This window comes from Ailuropoda melanoleuca, chromosome 20 (assembly GCF_002007445.2).
Source record: "Ailuropoda melanoleuca isolate Jingjing chromosome 20, ASM200744v2, whole genome shotgun sequence".
NCBI classification, from domain to species: Eukaryota; Metazoa; Chordata; class Mammalia; order Carnivora; family Ursidae; genus Ailuropoda; species Ailuropoda melanoleuca.
In genome coordinates this window covers 1,969,672-1,988,610 of record NC_048237.1, presented here as the reverse complement: position 1 = coordinate 1,988,610, position 18,939 = coordinate 1,969,672, and the positions used below count along the sequence as shown (strand labels likewise).

General features: G+C 47.9%; 1 protein-coding gene and 1 gene segment (V, D, J or C); one reads left to right on the top strand and one right to left on the bottom strand.

The window, feature by feature from the left end:
- LOC105234922 (T-cell receptor alpha chain C region) overlaps positions 1–18,939 on the bottom strand; it is a 560,983-nt gene that overhangs the window by 66,006 nt on the left and 476,038 nt on the right. The window contains exon 4 of one of the 12 annotated variants that reach the window (XM_034648718.1): positions 383–453. The exons of the other annotated variants lie outside the window; for them this stretch is intronic. Coding sequence (XP_034504609.1) covers positions 383–453 — 71 coding nt within the window. The remainder of the gene's footprint in view (positions 1–382; positions 454–18,939) is intronic. 12 annotated transcript variants of the gene reach the window in all.
- LOC109490671 lies at positions 16,887–18,251 on the top strand. The segment is given in 2 exon segments: positions 16,887–17,373; positions 17,613–18,251. Coding segments are annotated over 2 exon segments (375 nt in total).

The following is an 18,939-nucleotide window of genomic DNA, read 5'->3' as shown; positions in this document are numbered from 1 at the left end:
ACTTCCTGACAGGAAATGGTACTAAATGGTAGACTGGGTTACCTGGGGGAGTTGACTGGAAATCGTGACCTCCCCACCCCCCCCATGCCCCCAAATTTGGGCATCATCTCCAGAGAAGCCTCTGAAAGCAGTGAAGATTCTTTTCTACCTTTTCTGGGTCAAGGTCAACTTCACTCAACAGCAGGGATCAGATAGACCTGATAGCTCAGGGTCCAAAAGGGAATTTGTTAATACTGAGATTAAAGAAGGGACAGGACCTTGGAGGCCGCTAGTTGACCTCAGGCAAGATCTGGTTACCAGGCAACATACAGTTCTCTCGAACCTGATACCAGGGGTGAAATTCCAGAATGTCCAGTATGCTGCTGTGTACTGTTACACTTACTTGGATGGACGGTCAAGATGGTCCCTTTCCCAAATGTCAGCTTTCCGGAGCCACCGGTACCCGTATTAGCACTGTGGTGGCGGCCTTTACAAAAACCCCGGGGGGAGATCTAAGGCTCACAGACGTCTTCCCCTTTAACTCTGGGGAGAAGAGACTCGCCTACAGGGGCCTGCGTCGGTGGGGCTGTTCCTTCCCATCGAGGACCAGAGGAACATTTCCATGCCTGGTCCGGGGACACTGACCTGCGGTATCCCCCGAGGGCCTGACTCCCTCTCTCTCTCTCCATTTCCTCTGGTTTCCATCCTGAGGCTTACTGATTTCTCATGTTCAGCATCTCTCTTTCTAAAGGTCTCATTTCCATTTTACAGCATCGTTTTCAGGACAATTTCTCTGATCAGTTTTCAAGACGTGTCCTCCCCACTCTTCGAGGTGTCACACATTTCTGATGACAGTGAATTGATTATAAGGAGACAGGAGGACAGTGTTCAGCGTTTTGGAGGCTGACTAGAATTAGATGAGATTCAGGCTTCCGGCTCCGTGGAGCACTAGCTCCCGAGCTCCCCTTCACGCCTCAGCGCAAGACATGAAAATGACGGCACACCTGAGCCTTTCTTCACGCGTGTGGCTTCTCTGTCAGTCTTGAACCTGCTGAGATGTTAGTGGTATCTCACAGAAAGTTTACACTGAGCTTTGTTATGGTGACTGACTCTCCTGGGGGCTGTTCTGGGGTTAGCGAAGAAGACCTTTGTCCCTGGAAGACCCTCCATCCCAGTCAAACTGGGACAGCTGGTCACCCTCCTGTCTTACCTGAGGTATCCTGACCTCACACAGTGGCTGCACGGGGGCCTCTGTCAGAGACAGGCTTTTGCGTATTTACTGGGGGTTGCTATAAATTTCATCCTTTGACCAAACACACTGCTGACATGTCACAAGCACAGGAAGACTGGGGGTCCCCGTGGTGGGGTCTGGAGGATGTCACAAAAGATGTAAGGAACCAAGTTGGGGCAGAGTCATTACTTGGTACAATGGTGACCGAACCCTATCCCCAAAGACGATGGAAAACAAGTATTTTAGCTCTGTAACCGCTTTCGACTTTGAAGCTCTTGGACCATTTTGACTGAATTTGTGTGTCTGTCTAGACATCTCTTGAGCAACGACGCATTAGCAAGGGAGCGAAGCTTTACTTGCTTACCGACATGGAAAGGGGGAGAGAAAAAGCTACTATTTAGCTAAGAGGTGTCCCTCTGCTTTAAGGACAGCAGGCAGGACTTCAAATGACCCTTCCTGTCTCTCGCCTACTTCACACCCTCACAGAGCTCCCCACACCCTACTCCAGCCGCCGTAACAGCAGGACATAAGCAGAACAGATGCCTGCCCTCAGCTGAGTCCTCAGACGGTGCCAAAGCGTTGCTGTGGCCGTAATCTCTGCTCTGCTGATAGAAGGAAGACAGAATTTAATCATGCGTCTTTGGATTCCAGCTTTGTTGCTCTGTAGCCCGGACATAGAGCGAGACACAAAAGATAAAACCTCCTGTCTGGTCTCCAGGCTCCACTGCCCACCCTCTGAAAAGGGACGTCCTTGAGTCTCCCGGGATGTTCGTACGAATCCCCTCGAAGCCGTAATGAGATAGGCCCCCCGAGACTCCTGAAGGCATGGGATTTAACAATATCATGTATTATTCATTGTTTCTGTTGTTGCAGGCGTGCACTGGTTTTGTCCCTGCTGAGCAAGGCCCTTCAGCGCCTGACAGCTTCATGGCTAACCACACTGCGTGTTCTTTAGGCAGGGCCTGCCCCAGAACATTCCATGCTGTCTGCGACCAGGGCTGCATTAACTTCTTCAGTGCTGCGCACCCTGTATCACTTAATTACTTACACCTCCCTGGACCGGTCTTTTCGAGAGCTTTCAACAGGCTGGGTTTGGCAACACATCTTTGCCAGCGCTGTACCCTCTCCTGATCCCAGAAAGCAGGTCTGAATAAATGACACTCAGCAACCAGGACATTCGGCTTATGTCAAAAGCAGACTGGGGCCCTTCTGCAGGTTTTCCCCATTTCCCTCCTGCCCCGATTTTATTATAAGTCAGCCTTCCCAGCATTAGTGCCCAGCACCACTGTCGGCAGCCCACCAGCAACACAGATTTGCGAGAAATGACGATAGCAACCACAATGCCTTTTATGTGCAGCATTTGGAACTTTTCCGACTACTCACACACACATCACTACCATTATGGAAGAGGGTGGGTGTCTATTTGAAGGAAAGAATGCACTGCTCTATTCTCATGACTCAGAGGACAAATGAATGCTCCCCCCTCTCCTGCAGTGGCAGCTCCATCAGTCACTCTGGTAATGGAGGGAAAAGTGGGGTTAAATGCTCTGAGTTAACCAGACAGTTCCACCCACCAGAACCTCACTGACTGGACTGGGGATTGAGAACAACTTCTTTAAGGGAGGTAAAGTAGAGGTAAAACAAGAAAAGAAATCTGTCTGTAGAATTTCCTGAAATCACCGGATCCCATTATTTCAGCAGATAAATTTAAGGGTTTTAGTATCTACGCCAGGAAGATTTATATTTGGTCTACTGAATTTGCATCGTCTCACTATGCCAATTTCCTCTCTATTTTTTTGGCAAACATTTCCTGGCTTTAGCTGAATCCCTCAGGATCCTGTATTCAATTTTTCTCCCTGTACCAATAATCTCCTTGAAGATGGATGATAGGAATGCTTTTGGCTGAAGGTAATTTAGTCTTTGTACAATGGAGCGCTCATCTCTCTGATGGGAACCATATCCTCCCAACACAACATGAGATGCAGAAGGCACTCTGGAATGTTTTTTTTTTGGGGGGGGTGGACAAGTAATTTAAATCCAAAGAAAGAAGAGTTTTGAACCCCCCACCGCACCCCCTCGCTCTACCAGTCCCTTCAAACTTACTTGGATTCACAGTTAAGAGAGTTCCTTTTCCAAAAGTGAGTTTGTAGTCATTACCTCCTCACTGTCAGGGAAGGCTTTACAAAAACAGGAACAGGAGCAGCTCTTAGCAGAAGGGCCCTGGGGCTCAATATGGCCTTGATCCCTCAACCCCGTGCTAAAACTTCTTTGACAATAAGCCCAAAAGTGGGCTCTGCAGGCAGAGCTGGACCTCCACGGGGCAGTGAGCCCTGATAAATATATGCATTGCTTATTTTTAAATTTTCTATTGCTTTTCTTTTTCTGACAAGGCTGCTGCCTTAGTTTGGGTAATCCTTTTCCTTTCCTTCTCCCTTCATGGTCTCCGCCCTGGCTGGCACTCACATAGTTTCTACTTTATTGCACTTTGGGGCTGTTTCTCTGCTGTTTATTGAAATCAACTCATTAGATTCTGGTTTACTAGAAGCTAATTGCGAAAGGGAAAGAGAGTCAGGGAGTTTTTATGGGGACATGTTCAAAAGAAGAAGTCTGAGGGTTTTCTGGTCATGCCTGGCCTGCTTCCCCGCAATGCGTGAGGCAAAGAGAGTAGATGTGAGCTCCGCCAGCCAGGAGCGCCCGCAGGCCTGGCCTGGAAAGGAGAGGGCCCCGCATAGCTTCACCTGTCATACTCACTAGGATTCACGGTCAGCCTGGTGCCCTGCCCGAACACCAAGTTCTGCAAGTCACACCACAGCAAATGGCTTTACATAAACTGCACACAGAAGCCCTCTCTCCCCCTTGAGGAGGACGCCTGATCTGCTTTTCCTAGCACCCCAGCTGCTGAGGACAGTGGCCAGGATCTAACGAACGAATCCGACAAGTTCAGGGCAGTGTCTCCTTGAGGCTGCCTATTTTCTCCTTGACAAAGTCTCCTTTAGGCTCCTTTGAAGACATGCACCAGATATTTAATCTCTTTGCCTGTCAAATATTTAACGTCTTTATTTCTACATCATAGATTTTTAACTTTTTTTTTTTTAAACCGTTCCTTCTGCCTTTGCAGAGCTCCCCCTAAAAACAGCTGGATTAAAAGAATCTTTGAAGACAGAATATACTAGTTCTCCTGGGTGAAGTCAAGCTGGCTTCCTCCTTAAAATTTCTGGTTTGCATCCTAGGGCCCGATCACCTGGGACCTAATCCATTAGGCTAAGACACGAAAGGTTAGGAGGCAAGGCAGGAAATCCAGGGGAAATCCTGCCCTGTGAGTCCTTCTTGTCCCTGCACAATTATTTGGACTTTATTTCTGTGATCATTCCCTTCCTCCGGAGCAGGACATTGCTAGCACTTGTCACAGCCAGGGAGCCCCCCTCAAGATGGGTTTTAGCGGAAACCTAACCAAGTGCCCTTTAGTCTGAAAACAGATGGGGCTTCTTTCCTCTGCTCAGGGGAGTTTGATTGAAAAACAATTTCCAACTTTGCAAAGCGGAGAGGATTACCTCTTGTGTGCCTCTGTTCTCCTCCCCCTCCCCACTCCTCTTCAATAGTTTTAAACTATTTATAGAAACATCCCCTTTGGGGTTAGAGAAATGTAGCAAGTTTCTAATCTCTTCATCTTTTTTTCTCGCTATCTGTGTACTGCAGTCATATATTTACTATCTAAATTTACATTTCATTTCCGTTTGCAGTAGCATCTAATACACTTGCCTATTACTTCCAGAACACTGTGTGTAATGATACACTCTATTGAAATAAACCAATTCACAAGGAGTTTTTAGGGCTGGAGGTTGACATCTCTCTCTTCCTGAGACAGTTATTATTACTTTACCAGGTGAGCCTAAGATCAGGGCAGTCCAGCCAAGTGAGCAACTGGGCCTATGGGGTTGATGTTTTTATGTCTAAATAACTATCTACTGAGCATTGCTCCTTGGGATTAATTTGGATTTTCTTTTTAATCTAGTTCCAGAATGTCAGCTTCCAATCTTTTTAGCTCTGAGAATCTCTCTGACAGGCAAAACTTAAGGTAAATCTCATGGATGTTTTTTGAATCTCAACCAATATTTCATCTCTGTACACATCACAAATAAAGGAACCAAAAGAAGGATGAATGTAACACCTTCGGGAGAAAATTTATAACAGTTCTCTGAGAGAGTTGAGACTTATAAATGAAAATGGAATTGCGTATGATTTTTCTGATATCCGGGGGGTTCTAAATGTCCAAAGGAGTTTCGAAATATAGCATTTGACGTGCCTGCTCCTTGGACTTTTATTCGCGACCGGACACATGGGTCAGCATGGAAACGCTTTCTTCTTCTTATTTTTTTAAATCTTACGTTGTTCGATGCATAAGGGACTTTAGGAAGGTCCTCCGGAGCTAATGTAATACTCATGAGGGAATCCTGATTCTAGCTTCTCTACGGTAAATAACAATCGGGCCGTGGAAGTAGAGATTTTGTTTTGCAGTGCTCATTGGGTAGTTGGTATCTCTTAAGAATCGTAAGCAAAAGTTAACCCCCCAAAATTGTCTGGAATGAGCTTCTGTTGTAAATGGAGACTCTCTGAGGAAACAACATTTCAGCTACATTCAAGTTAATTGAAATTAGATTTGTTTTGAGAATGGTGGGCAGTACTCAAAATATCCTAGTGGGTATTGCAAGCTGGAGAGAAGGGCCATTATGACATTTGGATTAGGGAGAGCTTCTCTCATACTTCCAAGCTCCGCTGCCACTTTTTTGCTGAGGGGCGCAGAGATGAGTAGGTATCAAAAGGGGCTTAACAAAGGCAGGGATGAAAATGTCCCGATCGAAAGCACAGCGCCTAACAGCGCCTCGAGGCACGTTTCCAGAAGTTTATGATCTTTCTGACTAATTTGAATATTTGCTTTCAATCTTACCCTTTCCCTAAATATCAGCTTGTCATCAATGTCGACACCAGAAAATCTGACATGGTTTTACCCAAATAGCTCTCCAAAATTTTGAGAGTTACAGGGATTAGAAGATTCTTTTCCTGGGGCGCCCGGGTGGCTCAGTCGTTAAGCGTCTGCCTTCAGCTCAGGTCATGTTGCTGGGGTCCTGGGATCGAGCCCCACATCAGGCTCCCTGCTCAGCGGGAAGCCTGCTTCTCCCTCTCCCTCTCCCCCTGCTTGTGTTCCCTCTCTCGCTGTGTCTCTCTCTGTCAAATAAATAAATAAAATAAAATAAAATAAAATAAATAAAAAAGAAGATTCTTTCCCTAGTTGCATGGACAAAGAGGCCTTGGGAAGACGGGGTAGATAACGTGAGAGAGGTCATAGCGTTGGTTGTATCCTTAAGGCTAGATCTCACTGTCTCCTCCTGGGTCAAGTTGCACTGCACCCCCTTGCCATTGCTAGGTACTTTAATCTGTTCTTTCTTTCTAGGGAATCTCCCCCCTTTCTTTCTAGATGCTTTCTGCCCTTACACACTAAAACTTTAAGTCCAATTCCATTTGTCAGACACACACCTCTAACAATAACTAAAGCAAGCTCAACATTCCAAGTGCTTAAAGGTGTGAAAGAAGAAAGGTCCTATAGGGACTCCATTGGAGGCTGTCCTCATCATCTTTTTCACCAGAAAGACGCATGGCACCAAGCCCTGAAGATGCTAAGAACTGGGTGAGTAATTCAGTGATCTTTCACTGAATTTCTAAGGATGGTGGCTTATGTTTAATTACAAACCATCTTTAAAGCATACCTGGTCGAACACTCACGGTCGTTCCTTTTCCAAATGTCAGCTTATTGCCTCCCATATCACACAATGACACGCCACTCTACAAAAACTCAGTTGCCCACCCACCCCTCACTCTCTGCTTAAATGTTTACTTGTCACTGAAGACTCCCCCCGAGAAAGCCAGCTCTTTAGAAAGAGGGGCTGGGAGTAGAGGCCAGGGACCACTGGGGCACTCCCATTCCCTACACTGCCCTCATTTTCCTGGAAGTGTGTAGACATCTCCACACAGCATGCCTGCTTTGGTAAAAAGGGGTAGAGATGGCCTCCCCTATTTTACAGAGGAAGAAAAGAGAAGCTCAGAGAGTTCACTGATTTTCTCTCAGTTCCCGGAAAATCCTGCCATTTCTAGTAAGCAATTAAGCTTCTCACAGAATGACTTCCTAGTTCAGTGATCCACTGGCATCATGCTTGCCAACTATGAGATGCGACAGCACGGGCGGCAAGGGGCCGAGTCCCACTCGAGGTAGGTACACCGCGGCGGTGGTTTGGACTGGAACCCACTGATGGACCGCTGTGGTTTGGACTTAGGTTATAAAACAGAACGGAAAATTTAGGAAGCCGGGTTCCAGAGAGCAGTTTGGAAGCATTCGTTATTCAGACTTACATGGCTTTACTGGCAGTTTTATTTCTTTTCCAAAGAGGAGTTTTTCAGATCCGCCCCGAGGAACACCCCCACCGACTGCTTTACAAATACTGCCAAGGCCCTTGCACCAGGCGCTGGGAACCGGGGCTCCTCCTGCTCTCCCGGGGGAGGCACAAAGGCAGAAACACAATGCGGTGCGATTATACAATTGTATGGCTATTCCTGTAAAGGGAGAGGAACCGTGGAAAAAATGAATCGCTCTTTACCTAGCAGCCAGTTAGATTGGTCGTCATTGCTTATTCTAGCTGGTTGACAGTTGCTGTTAACTGGAAATAGCTCTGGCTTGGGGGCCAAGGCAAGGTCCTTCATGTGCTGTGCCTCAGTTTCCCTATCTGTAAAGTGGGGGAGAATAATAACTGCTGAGTGATATTGTTGTGAGGATTAGGATATGTGGGTGGGTCGTGGTGGTGGTCCTGTCGTTCGATCACTGGCTTTACTTGCCGAGAGCACGCTTCCTTGGGGATTATTTTAGCAATGTCAGAGACCAGACATCAGTGACCTTCCGTCCCCAGACAGCCCCTCTGCCCCCCAACTAGTGAAAGATTTAGAGCTGGAATCTGAGTGCCAAGAATAACCTTCTAGGCCCTCTTTCTCACTGGGTCAGTTTAAGCAAGTTATTCAACCTTTCTGTGTTTCTATAAAAACATAAGCTATAAAAATATAATAAGTTCTCTTCTAGAAAATGAGGGTAATAATAGCACCTACCCACAGGGCTGGGATAGGGATTGAGTGTGCTGATGGGTGGAGAGCACGCAGCACATTGCCTAGCATATAGTAAGCAAGTAAGAAATCATCATTATTTTTTCTCCCCGGAAGCCAAACACATGTCAACAGCCTCCTTTCACAATGACCTAAAAATGACCTGTCTTCCTCTAACTGATAGACCGGCAGGGCTTTGAGGGCAACAGAAGAGCCACCGAGCAATTTGACGAAAGGGTTAAGTGATTTTGTGAAAATTTAGTAAAAGCAGCATCCAGCTGCATGGGCTGGTTGGACCAATTCAGGTGATGTGGAGAGGGCAGGCTTTAGCCAGGCAGAACTGGGATATGAGCAGAGATGGGCCAACAAGCCACATTTTCATTAGTTGAAGTAAAAAGGATATCAAAGCACGTTCAAGAAGAGGATTCAACGCTCCTCCACTTACCAAGATTCACTGTGAGCTGAGTTCCCTTCCCAAATGTCATCTTAGAACCACTGGTTTGTTGAACACTGTGGTGAGGGACTTTGCGAAAACCCGTGGCATCAACTTAGTAATGACCCCAGCTTTGCAGAGCTTCGCAAGAATTAACGGCTAACTAACTCCTTCGACTTCAGCTCTAAGACAGGGTAGGGAGATGGTATGTTTCTTTCTGGTAGCCCAGGGCTCAGGGGCTGAGGGGTATAACCAGAGATACGCTTGCCACTTTAAGGCACCAGAAGGCTTAGCAAGCCAATTCTGTATACATATTCTGTGGTCCAAAGCAATTGCATTGCTGGGTGCAATCTATCACAGAATACAAACTCCCACTGGGAAAGAAATTAGCTCCGCAGTATTTTTGGGTAGTGTTTGATGGTCAGAGTCATTGTCTGAAGACAAGACCAGCATTTTCATTTTGATTTTTTCTATCCCTGCCCCAGTCTGCAGATGGCTGAGCCTTTCCCCAAATATCAAGTTCCGCTATTGTTCTTACTTTCCCCGCAATCGACATGCAATGATTTTATCTCCCTTTGGCACTTTGGGGTTCAGTGTCAAGTTCATTTAGTCTTGGACAAAGAATGTCTGGGGTGCAAATGGAGCTACTATGGCAAAAGACCAGGATGTTTTTCTCTCTTGGGTTGGGCCGGTTCAGAGCTATGAGCTGTCTTGGCTTTGCCCTGGACCAGCCTCAGCTGTGTGACCCTGAGCAAGTTTACAACCTCTCTGAGTTTCCGTGTCCTCATTTGCAAAATTGAAGAAGTGAGTTAGGTGGTCTTTAAGAACTTTCTGAGCTAATAGTTTTTGATTTGATTCTCTGGATTTATCAAAAAATGCTTGGCAATCCTCCCCCCTGCCCCAAGGGCGTCTAGTCCTCCTCCTCACTTCCTAAACAAAATAAATAAGCAAGGTAGGTATCTACTTATTACACAGGGAAATAGAGTTTTCCAGGCCTACCATCTGCCTTAACATTTAATCTTTTTAGAAGTTTGCAGTCAGGAGTTTGGAACCGAATCCTCAGGGGAGAAGTGTTCTTTCTTCGGAGCTTCCAGATAATTCAGAAACCAAACCAAATAAACCGACATCTTTGGTGTAAAGCTAGGACTTACTAAGTTTCACTCTCACTGCAGTCCTGGTTCCAAATGACAATTTCCTATTTCCTTCCTTCCCACAGGAGCTGATGCCTTTACATAAACTAAGGCTCTTGCTTACCCGCAGCAAAGGTGGTTTGATCCACAGCCTTTTCCCACTGGGTAAGGGAATTCATCATCTAGCCAAGAGTTTCAGCTCTCTGGGTACTGAGGGGGGTTGGTGCTAACACTGGGTCTGAAATGGAGGTACTTACCCACGTTGACAATGAACTGAACCCCCTTTCCCAAGTGAGGTTTCTTAGCGTCTTCACACAGTGCCCCGGCCGTCTACCAGAAGTCTCTCCTAGGGCTAGGTTGCCACTTCCTGTTCTCAGACCTGTCTTTAGTGTAATCAGGGGCTCCATATATAATGAGGTCATTTAGGGTTGCCCCGTCCTAATGCAGCCAGGACTCAGGCTGTGAGGAGAGCAGGACGGGGCATGTTAGGATGGCTCAAAGCTCTTCTCTGGCTCCACGGGCAGCTGGGACCCCTTATCCTGAACACCTAACAGCCTGTTCTTTGTTGCCCACCCCCTTGTCCAGACCTGTAAGAACTGCCTGGACGTTCACTGCTGGTTCTGACCGACAGCAGGGAAGGAGACCCCCGTGGGCATCAAGCATAGGAGGGATGCCAGGTCCCTTTTTTCATTCTTGGAAAGATAGAAAAGTACCACTTCTCCTAGTTGACTGCTGGGAGCCTAATTTCAGAAATGTATAATTCTTGAAAAGCTTTCCCCCCATAGACTTATAGATCAGCTCAAGATAACTTACAACTGGGAACGTAAACCTGCCCTACAAAATAATGAAAATACACGCTGAAGCCATCATAAAATAACATTTTTGATTACCTCGTGTTTCAGATTTTCCACGCTGTTGTGCACATTTTTTTTTCCTTCTGAAGTTCAGCTACTTATTCAGGGCCACATTCAACTGTGTCTGGTCTCAAGGGTAAATCTGTTGTGGCCGTTCATCCAGTCTCTGACCCATTGATAAAACCCCCTCCTCCCTTAGGGCATTGATCACATCTTCTCAGAAACAGGCCCAGATGAGCCCTGGGAAAAACTCTAGGCACTTAATAAATGTTTGTTAAATTGAATTGTATTAAACATTCATCTTTTGTTCCTAGTCCTTGAGGAACACTTGACTATCTCTCTGACAATTTCCAGATGAAAAAAAATTAATTCTGCCAGATATTACTTGCTGAGTTTCATGATTCTTTTTAGTCTTGGTTCTAAATGTCAGTTTCCTATTAACCCTGTTCCCACGGGAGTGAACACCTTTACAAAAACCAGAAGCGTCAGCATGGTTGACAGGCATGTGGTGTCAACTTTGTTCCGTTTCCTCACTAGACTGAGACACCTGTCTGTCCCCCGCAGGTGCCCCATCTTCCCTGGGGAGTGTCTGCCCTGCTTCCCGCTTTCAGAGCAGAGACAAGAGGGGGCAGAGTAGATTTCAGGGATGAAGATGATAAAAAAGGTAGCAAAATGTTATCACACTATGCAGAGCCGCTGCCTTCTTCTTTTTTTTCTTTCTTTTTTTTTTTTTTTGCCAAATTGATGTTTCTTCCGAAGGCTGTTTTCAGCACTTTCTCTCTCCCAGATGCAATAATAACTGGATTCCAAGTTGGCATCTGGGCCTGAACCTCCAGGCTCTGATGAACCACACATATTAAATCAAGAAATTATGCTACCCCCCAGTGAAGAAGCGGGCTTTGCTTTTCCCCTCGCTGGGCAATGAGGAGCTCAGGCAACATGCACGGGGGAATACAAACTAGTAACTGTCCTGGGTTAGCTCCGCAGCTTCATACATTAGTATCCTAGAGTGTGAGACCTGGAAGGGAGCTTAGTGACCCCCTGGGTCAATGTCCTCATTTTAAAGATGAAGAATCAGAAGTCCCGAGAGGTAAATTTGCTCAAGGTTATGTAGGTAGGTAGAGGCAGACCGAGGGCTAACACTCAGGACTCCCGAGTCCCAGTCCTGCCTCTGTTGCTCCCTTCCTGTGACTCAGGAGAATAAGGAATCTTCCCTAGGCAATCGCTGTCCCCCATGGCTCTGTGGCCAGCCCAGGTCTGGTTATCCCTGTTAAACAAGGGGTAAGCCATACAAAGAAGGGGGTTGATTTTGGTGCTTAGTTTATAAGTTCAAGAGCGATAGAGAGCATCTTAATTCACTAAAAAAAATTTTTTTTTAATTTCTTAGGCTGCAGGCAGCAGCAATTGATAGTGGGGGAAATGGTCCATGAGATTCCAGGGAAGCCAAAGGGAAGATAGAGATTTAAAAATTTGCCCTTTACCAAAAGGATAATCCAACAGAAAGTTGGCTCTGATTACCCTTGCTCTGCGGGACTCATTACAGGAAAGACATCTAAAGCAGGGTGGCAAATACAAAACCGTGTGGTGTTGTCTCCTGCTCCAGCTCCCACGACAGATGTTGCTAATAGACACATCCCTCTTCTCGCTCTGAGTCTGCGTGTGGCCTCTCGAGCCTTCTTAACACAGGGCTCTAGAGATCCACTACCCGTGGCCAGTCACAGAATCTGTTCACCCTCTCACCCTGGGGAATGATTGCAGAGAAGACCTGACAGGAGCCTTGAGAAATCTGGTTGGCAAGAGTTGGGTCCCACACCGCCCCATCACAAAAGGTGTCACTGACCTGGTTGGACCAAGACCATTCTTCCCACAGGCTGCTCTAGGCGTGGCAACGGCAACACCACCAAGTTTCACTTCGTCCTCACAGCTCTCCTTCAAACGCAGGCTCGGGGCAACAAACCATGGTGGGGTTCTTCATACCCGTTCTTGCCCAAAGGGCCTTCAGCAAGATCCTTCCCCAAACAGAGGTCCTGGGGGGTCCCCCTGCCTGGGCGTGAATGACATCTGCAGGACCTCAGTCCCTGCCTGGCATGCTTCCTGTTCTCCATCAGCCCAGGTCTGTCCTGGGGGGCTTGGAATGGAATGTGGCACAGGGAGAAAGTGATGGAAAACCCCTTTCTCTAGACCATTCAATTCAGATGCCTCTAAGCTTTTCCTTTAAATCCCGATTCTATTCTTTCATAAAAAGAGATATGTTCGTCCATATCCACCCAAGGAAATTTCCCCATGTCCTCCACTGCTGCGTTAGGCTTTTCGTTGACAGGAAAACGTCCATCTACCCTCTTAGGGTGCCGTCTTATATCCTTACAAAGGGTCCTCTTTGAGTGACTGGGGAGAAAAGGCCAACGGAGAGGCAGCTGCGGCTCTGGGGGTTGAAAGGGGACCAGGAACAGAAGTAGCAGCTTTGACTTAAGTGGTGAGCAAAGACTATTTTCCTCCCCTCACCTGTTTTCGGTCACCATCCTATAGGACCTATTTATGGAGACGGGCTAATTAGAGCAGCAGAGGGCGCTGCAAGGTCAAAAACAGAGCTGCCCACCATCCTGGAACCGGGGAGAAAAGGCTTTCTCTGAGTGAGGGCAGCGATCCGAAGCCAAGCTGCGGGACAAGAACGGCCTTGTTCACCACTCCCGCCAGGGACCCCGCCAGGTCTGAGGGCCTCTCTGGAGGGGTGATTTCAGGCTAATGAAAGGCAGTCCAGGGCACCCACGGCTTTGGGGAGCTGCTGAGGCTGCAGCATCACAGTTTTAAAGGGGCTGCGATAGAGAAATTCAAGGGTGAGAAGGGTGTAATAGGTCATCGCATCTTGAGAACTTCTCTTACCCTGAGACTTTGGGGGTTACTTGGCTGGACTCAGTTGCACCTTGTGGCCTCCCATGAATAAGCCTGTTGCAACTTTTAGAAACCTATGAGCAGGTTTAGAAGACCCATTTCTCATGCTCCCCCAGCGTTTAAGGATTTGGGAAGAGCACAGCGGGCTCCGGGCTCAGGAGGGGGCAGAGCTCTAGGACATGCTTGCAAAACAGACGGAAAATTAAAGATGTGGGTCCTTTTTCTTTTTTTTTTTGACCATTAATTGGTACAACATGACTTTTGCTAGATTTCACGACTTTCTATTTTTAGATTTACTCAGCATCTTTTCTCTAAATATCTCTGAGGAGAGGGGCGCCTGGCTGGCACAGCAGTTAAGCGTCTGCCTTCGGCTCAGGGCGTGATCCTGGCGTTATGGGATCGGGTCCCACATCAGGCTCCTCCGCTGGGAGCCTGCTTCTTCCTCTCCCACTCCCCTGCTTGTGTTCCCTCTCTCGCTGGCTGTCTCTATCTCTGTCAAATAAATAAATAAAATCTTAATTAAAAAAATATCTCTGAGGAGAAGAAAGCTCTCAGGAACTATAGTCAACAGGCTATTTAATAAACAAGAGTGACAACAAAAGCTAACCCTGGATCATTTGCTGGGCGTCTTGCATATGTTATTTCACTTAATTTTTCCAGCAGTCCTGTGAAAAAGCTAGTACTGTCACCTCCGTTTTACAGATGGAGAAATTGAGGCTTGGAGGGCTCAGGTCATGCTGAAGGTCATAGAGCAAAGAAATGCTGGAGCTGGGTAAACCCGGGCACCTGGCTCTAGAACCCCACTTCTCTTTTTTTCTCATTAAAAATTTAAAAAAATTCTTTTCCAGCTTCGTTGAGAAATAATTGATGTAACATTGTGTACATTTGAGGTGTACTGCCTTTGTTTTGATGCACTTATATGTTGCAAGATGATTACTGTCATCGCGTGAACTGGCACCTCTAGCCCATTACATAATTACCACTACTTTTTTTGTGGTGAGAACATTTAAGACCTTTTTTTATTTTTAAAGATTTTATTTGTTTATTTGACAGAGAGAGACAGCCAGGGAGGGAGGGAACACAAGCAGGGGGAGTGCGAGAGGAAGAAGCAGGCTCCCAGCGGAGGAGCCTGATGCGGGGCTCGATCCCAAAACCCCGGGATCACGCCCTGAGCTGAAGGCAGACGCTTAACGACTGCGCCACCCAGGCGCCCCAACACCTTTTTTAAAAAAAAGATTTTATTTGTTTATTTGAGAGAGAGAGAGAGAGCACACACATGCAAGTGGGGGGCAGAGGGAGAGAGAGAATCTTAAGCAGATGCCATGCGGAGCGATGATCCCGATGCGGGGCTCGATCCCAGGACCCTGAGATCATGACCGGAGCTACAACCAAAAGTAGGATGCTTCACGGCCTGCGCCGTCCCGCTGCCCCGCAGGAACATTTAAGCTCTTGCTTCCTTAGCAACTTTCAAGTATATAATGCGGGGTTAACAACTACAATTACCAGGCTGTACGAGATTCCCAGAACTTGTTCGTCTTCTAACTGGGGGTTCGTACCCGCGGGCCAACATCTTGCTGTGTCTGCTGCCCCAGCCCCTGGTGACCACCACTAGTACTCTGTTTCTGTGACAGAAGCTCCTTCTTCATCATGACACTGCACTGCTGTTCCGAGAAGTGCCCTTCCTGAAGGGGTGTCTTTCAAGGACTGTTGGAAGGACAGCCTGTTGGGGAGAGTCATGAAATGCTACCCCAAGGAAGCCTCAGTGTCTCTACATTTTGGGGGAAGCATTAGGGCTTGGGGTGTCCCTCTGAGACAGGGTGTCTGAAGCCGTCTTCTCTCTTCTTGGCTGTGGTCAGGTGGAAATAATGTTGGGCAGAGAGGAGTAGCAGCTTAATTGGAAAATTGCTACTGTCTAAATCAGGAAGGGAACACTCAGCTCTTTTATAAATATCAAGGCTGCTGATACCTTTAGGGCAGGGACAGACACCAGAAGCTGGGTGGGGACTGGCAGAGCTCGGGAATGTGGCCGACTTGGAAGCCCTGCGACAGTCTTCTGCCAGCAGAGGGCTGCGTTCCTGTGGAGGGGACCCCAGCCAGCAGGGGGCAGGGCTGGCTGGGGCAGCCAGGTCACTGGACCATCTTCCCCCGTCATGGGGCCTGGGGATGCTCATGGGGGGACTTGGGGCTGCCCGGTGTTCACTTCCCCCAGGCGTGGGGTTGCCAGATAGAACACAGGGTGCCCAGTGAAATTTGAATTTCAGATAAACAACGAATACTTTTTTTTTAGTATAAATGCATCCCAAATATCACTAAAAGTTTTTTTCTTGTACTTTTGCAATAAGAACTTAGCTGGGTCCAGGAAACTGATCCATGTCAATGATGAGTTTTTTTTTTTTTAAAGATTTTATTTATTTATTTGACAGAGATAGAGACAGCCAGCGAGAGAGGGAACACAAGCAGGGGGAGTGGGAGAGGAAGAAGCAGGCTCATAGCGGAGGAGTCTGATGTGGGGCGATCCCAGAACGCCGGGATCACGCCCTGAGCCGAAGGCAGACGCTTAACCGCTGTGCCACCCAGGCGCCCCAGAATGCTGCATTTCTTTATTCCACAAATGTTTATTGATTGTCTGTTATGTGTCAGACACAATCCTAGGCGCTGCGGGTGTATCAGTGACCAGCTGAGCGAGGTCTTTGCCCTCATGGAACTGGTATTACGGCGTGCATGTGTGTGTGTGTGTGGAGGGTGAGACTGGACAGGAGGCAGCGGGCGGACCACTTGCAGGGTGTTACGGGCCCAGGAAAGGAGGTCCAGCTGCCGCCATTCGATTCACACTCCTGCAAACCGTCCTACAAACACTCCTGGGTTTGGGGCAGTGAGGGAGTCAGTCTTCTCTTTCTCAGGGCAGTGCCTTCCCGCTGTTGTCATGTCCTGGCTTGTACAGAACACGGTATTCGTCTGGCATGTGGCTGGAAGGGCCTGTTCCAGGGGCCCCAGCCTAGCACTAGCCCAGCAAGCTTGTAACCCACTCACAGCAGCTCCCCCCGTGGGAGGCTCTGCTTTGGGGGAGAACCTACCAGTTCGAGCCCCACGTGGGCTGCAAAGGGCCTCCTGAGAGATGGAAGGTCGCGCTGTGTGACATGCAGGAAGCACTCTCGGGGGCAGGGTATGCCCCCAAGCATCAGAGAGAGAAGACTTCTAGAATTCAGGGCTGGGAGAGATTTTAGAATCACTCTTGTTCAACCCTCTTCCCTCCCTCTTCCCACGGAGGACTAAGAGATGAGCCTAATGGGTGACAGTGGCCTGGTACCCAGTCTGTGGCCTGAGGATACAGGAAGGGTGGGGAAGCCTCTCGTAAAGCAGCTGGATGTCTAAGCTTGCGATCGGTGGGCTTGCAGGTTCTGTTTCTCTGTGTGTGTGTTTCGGTAATTCATTTTCCTGGTGTTTTACAGAAGGATTCCTTCAAGATGGATTGAGGACCAGAAGAACAATAATGACAACAGTTTCTTGGGCGGAAGCCGTTGCCTGGGAGAGTTACAACTCATTCAGTCACATGACCGTCAGGGCGGCCTGTCTGCTCCTATTCCCTCCCCACAAGTCTTCCCTCAGAAGCCCTAAGATGGTCTCAGAGACCTCAGGAACCCCAGTTTATTCTCCAGCCTCTGCCCTGACAGGAAGAGAAGATGATTTTTCTTGTGGGCTTTAGCCTTTTGCTTTCCTGTGAGTACTCTGTCGCATACGTTCCTCATGTCCTTCCACCCTGTTTCCCTTTCTCTGGCTTTAATCCCTTGGCCTGTTTCTCTCTACACTTGGTTTTCCAGTGATTCTCTGCCTTTGACTTTCATCTCTGTGTCCTCCTCTTGCCTCTGCCCGCGGAGTTCCCTCTGGGGGAGCCCGTGTGGGGCCCAGTGCCTGTGGAAGTGCAGGGCGTCGCCATCTTCTCTTTCTTCTCTTCACAGGCAAGGGCGTGCTGTGTGACGAGGTGACCCAGAGCTCCCCAGACCAGACAGTGGCCAGTGGCAGTAAGGTGACACTGCTCTGCACTTATTACACTACACAGTCAAACCCGGACTTATACTGGTACCGAATACGGCCAGATCACGCCTTTCAGTTTATCCTTTACAGAGATAACACTCGATCCAAAAATGCAGATTTTACTGGGCATCGGTTTTCTGTGCTGCATGATCAGTCCCGGAGAACCTTCCATTTAGTGATCTCCCCGGTGGAGCCTGAAGACAGTGCCACTTACTACTGTGCCATGAACCCCCACAGTGTCGCAGGTGCTCAGGAAGGCTGAACGTAAACCCGGGCACAGCCTCCTCGAGCTACCTCTCAGGGGATCCTTCTTCCCAGTTATTTTGTGTCCCGGCCTGGCCTTCGGAGGTGCCCTAAAGGGTCTACTAAATAATAAAAAGCCAGCTCCCCCTGGCTTCAGCTGGAGCGGAGCACCTCCCCCTTTCTGACTCAGTGGGCCCTGGTGGCAGCAGAGGGGGAGAGGTACGTCTGAAGAAGTCTCATCTGTGTGTCCCCAGTGCCCCGCTCACTCACGCCTGACAGCGCAGGGCTGACATGCATGTGCTGCGAGTCCTGTGACGGTGTCAGAATAGGGCAGGTGAAGGGCCAGGCCAGGGAGAGCTCATCAAGAGGGTCTTTATTTTACTTTCCATCATTTATCCATTATTGTGAATTGGTCTGTTTTTTTTTTAAGATTCAAAATTAGAAAGTTACTTCAAAAATTTTTCCCTGATTCACCTTTTTTCTGCACCTTCTTGTACAACCACTTATTTTCCTGAATGCTCTCTGACACCACCATTTTACTTACTTTATTTGGAGAACATTTTTCTTTCACTGGAGAGCATTGAGATACTCCCAGAAAGTTGTCTGTGATTCCCAGAACCCCAGCTTCAAAGTCCCTGGGTCTGGAGCTCAGGGGTGTCTCCAAGGAAGATAATCATCTCCAGGGGAAGCCCATGATGTGATGTCAAAATTAGATACACCGTAAGCCCTGGGAATGAGTCCCCCTTTCCTTCATTTCTGTTGAACTCTCTGCCTTAAATCAATGGTTAGAGTTGTGAGATGTAACCTGGGAGAGGGTAGAAGCCTTAGCTATGATTTTATAGGGAAAGCGCTGGAGCCCAGAGACGTGAGGGACGTTCATTCCCAAGGTCAGAGAGCTGGTTAACGACAGAGCCAATGGGGGGTGCCGCACTTTAGGGGTCTCCCTGCCAGCGGCATCCTTCCAGGCTTTAGGTGCTCTGGTAGCAGTTTATTTGGGCTTCAAAAACA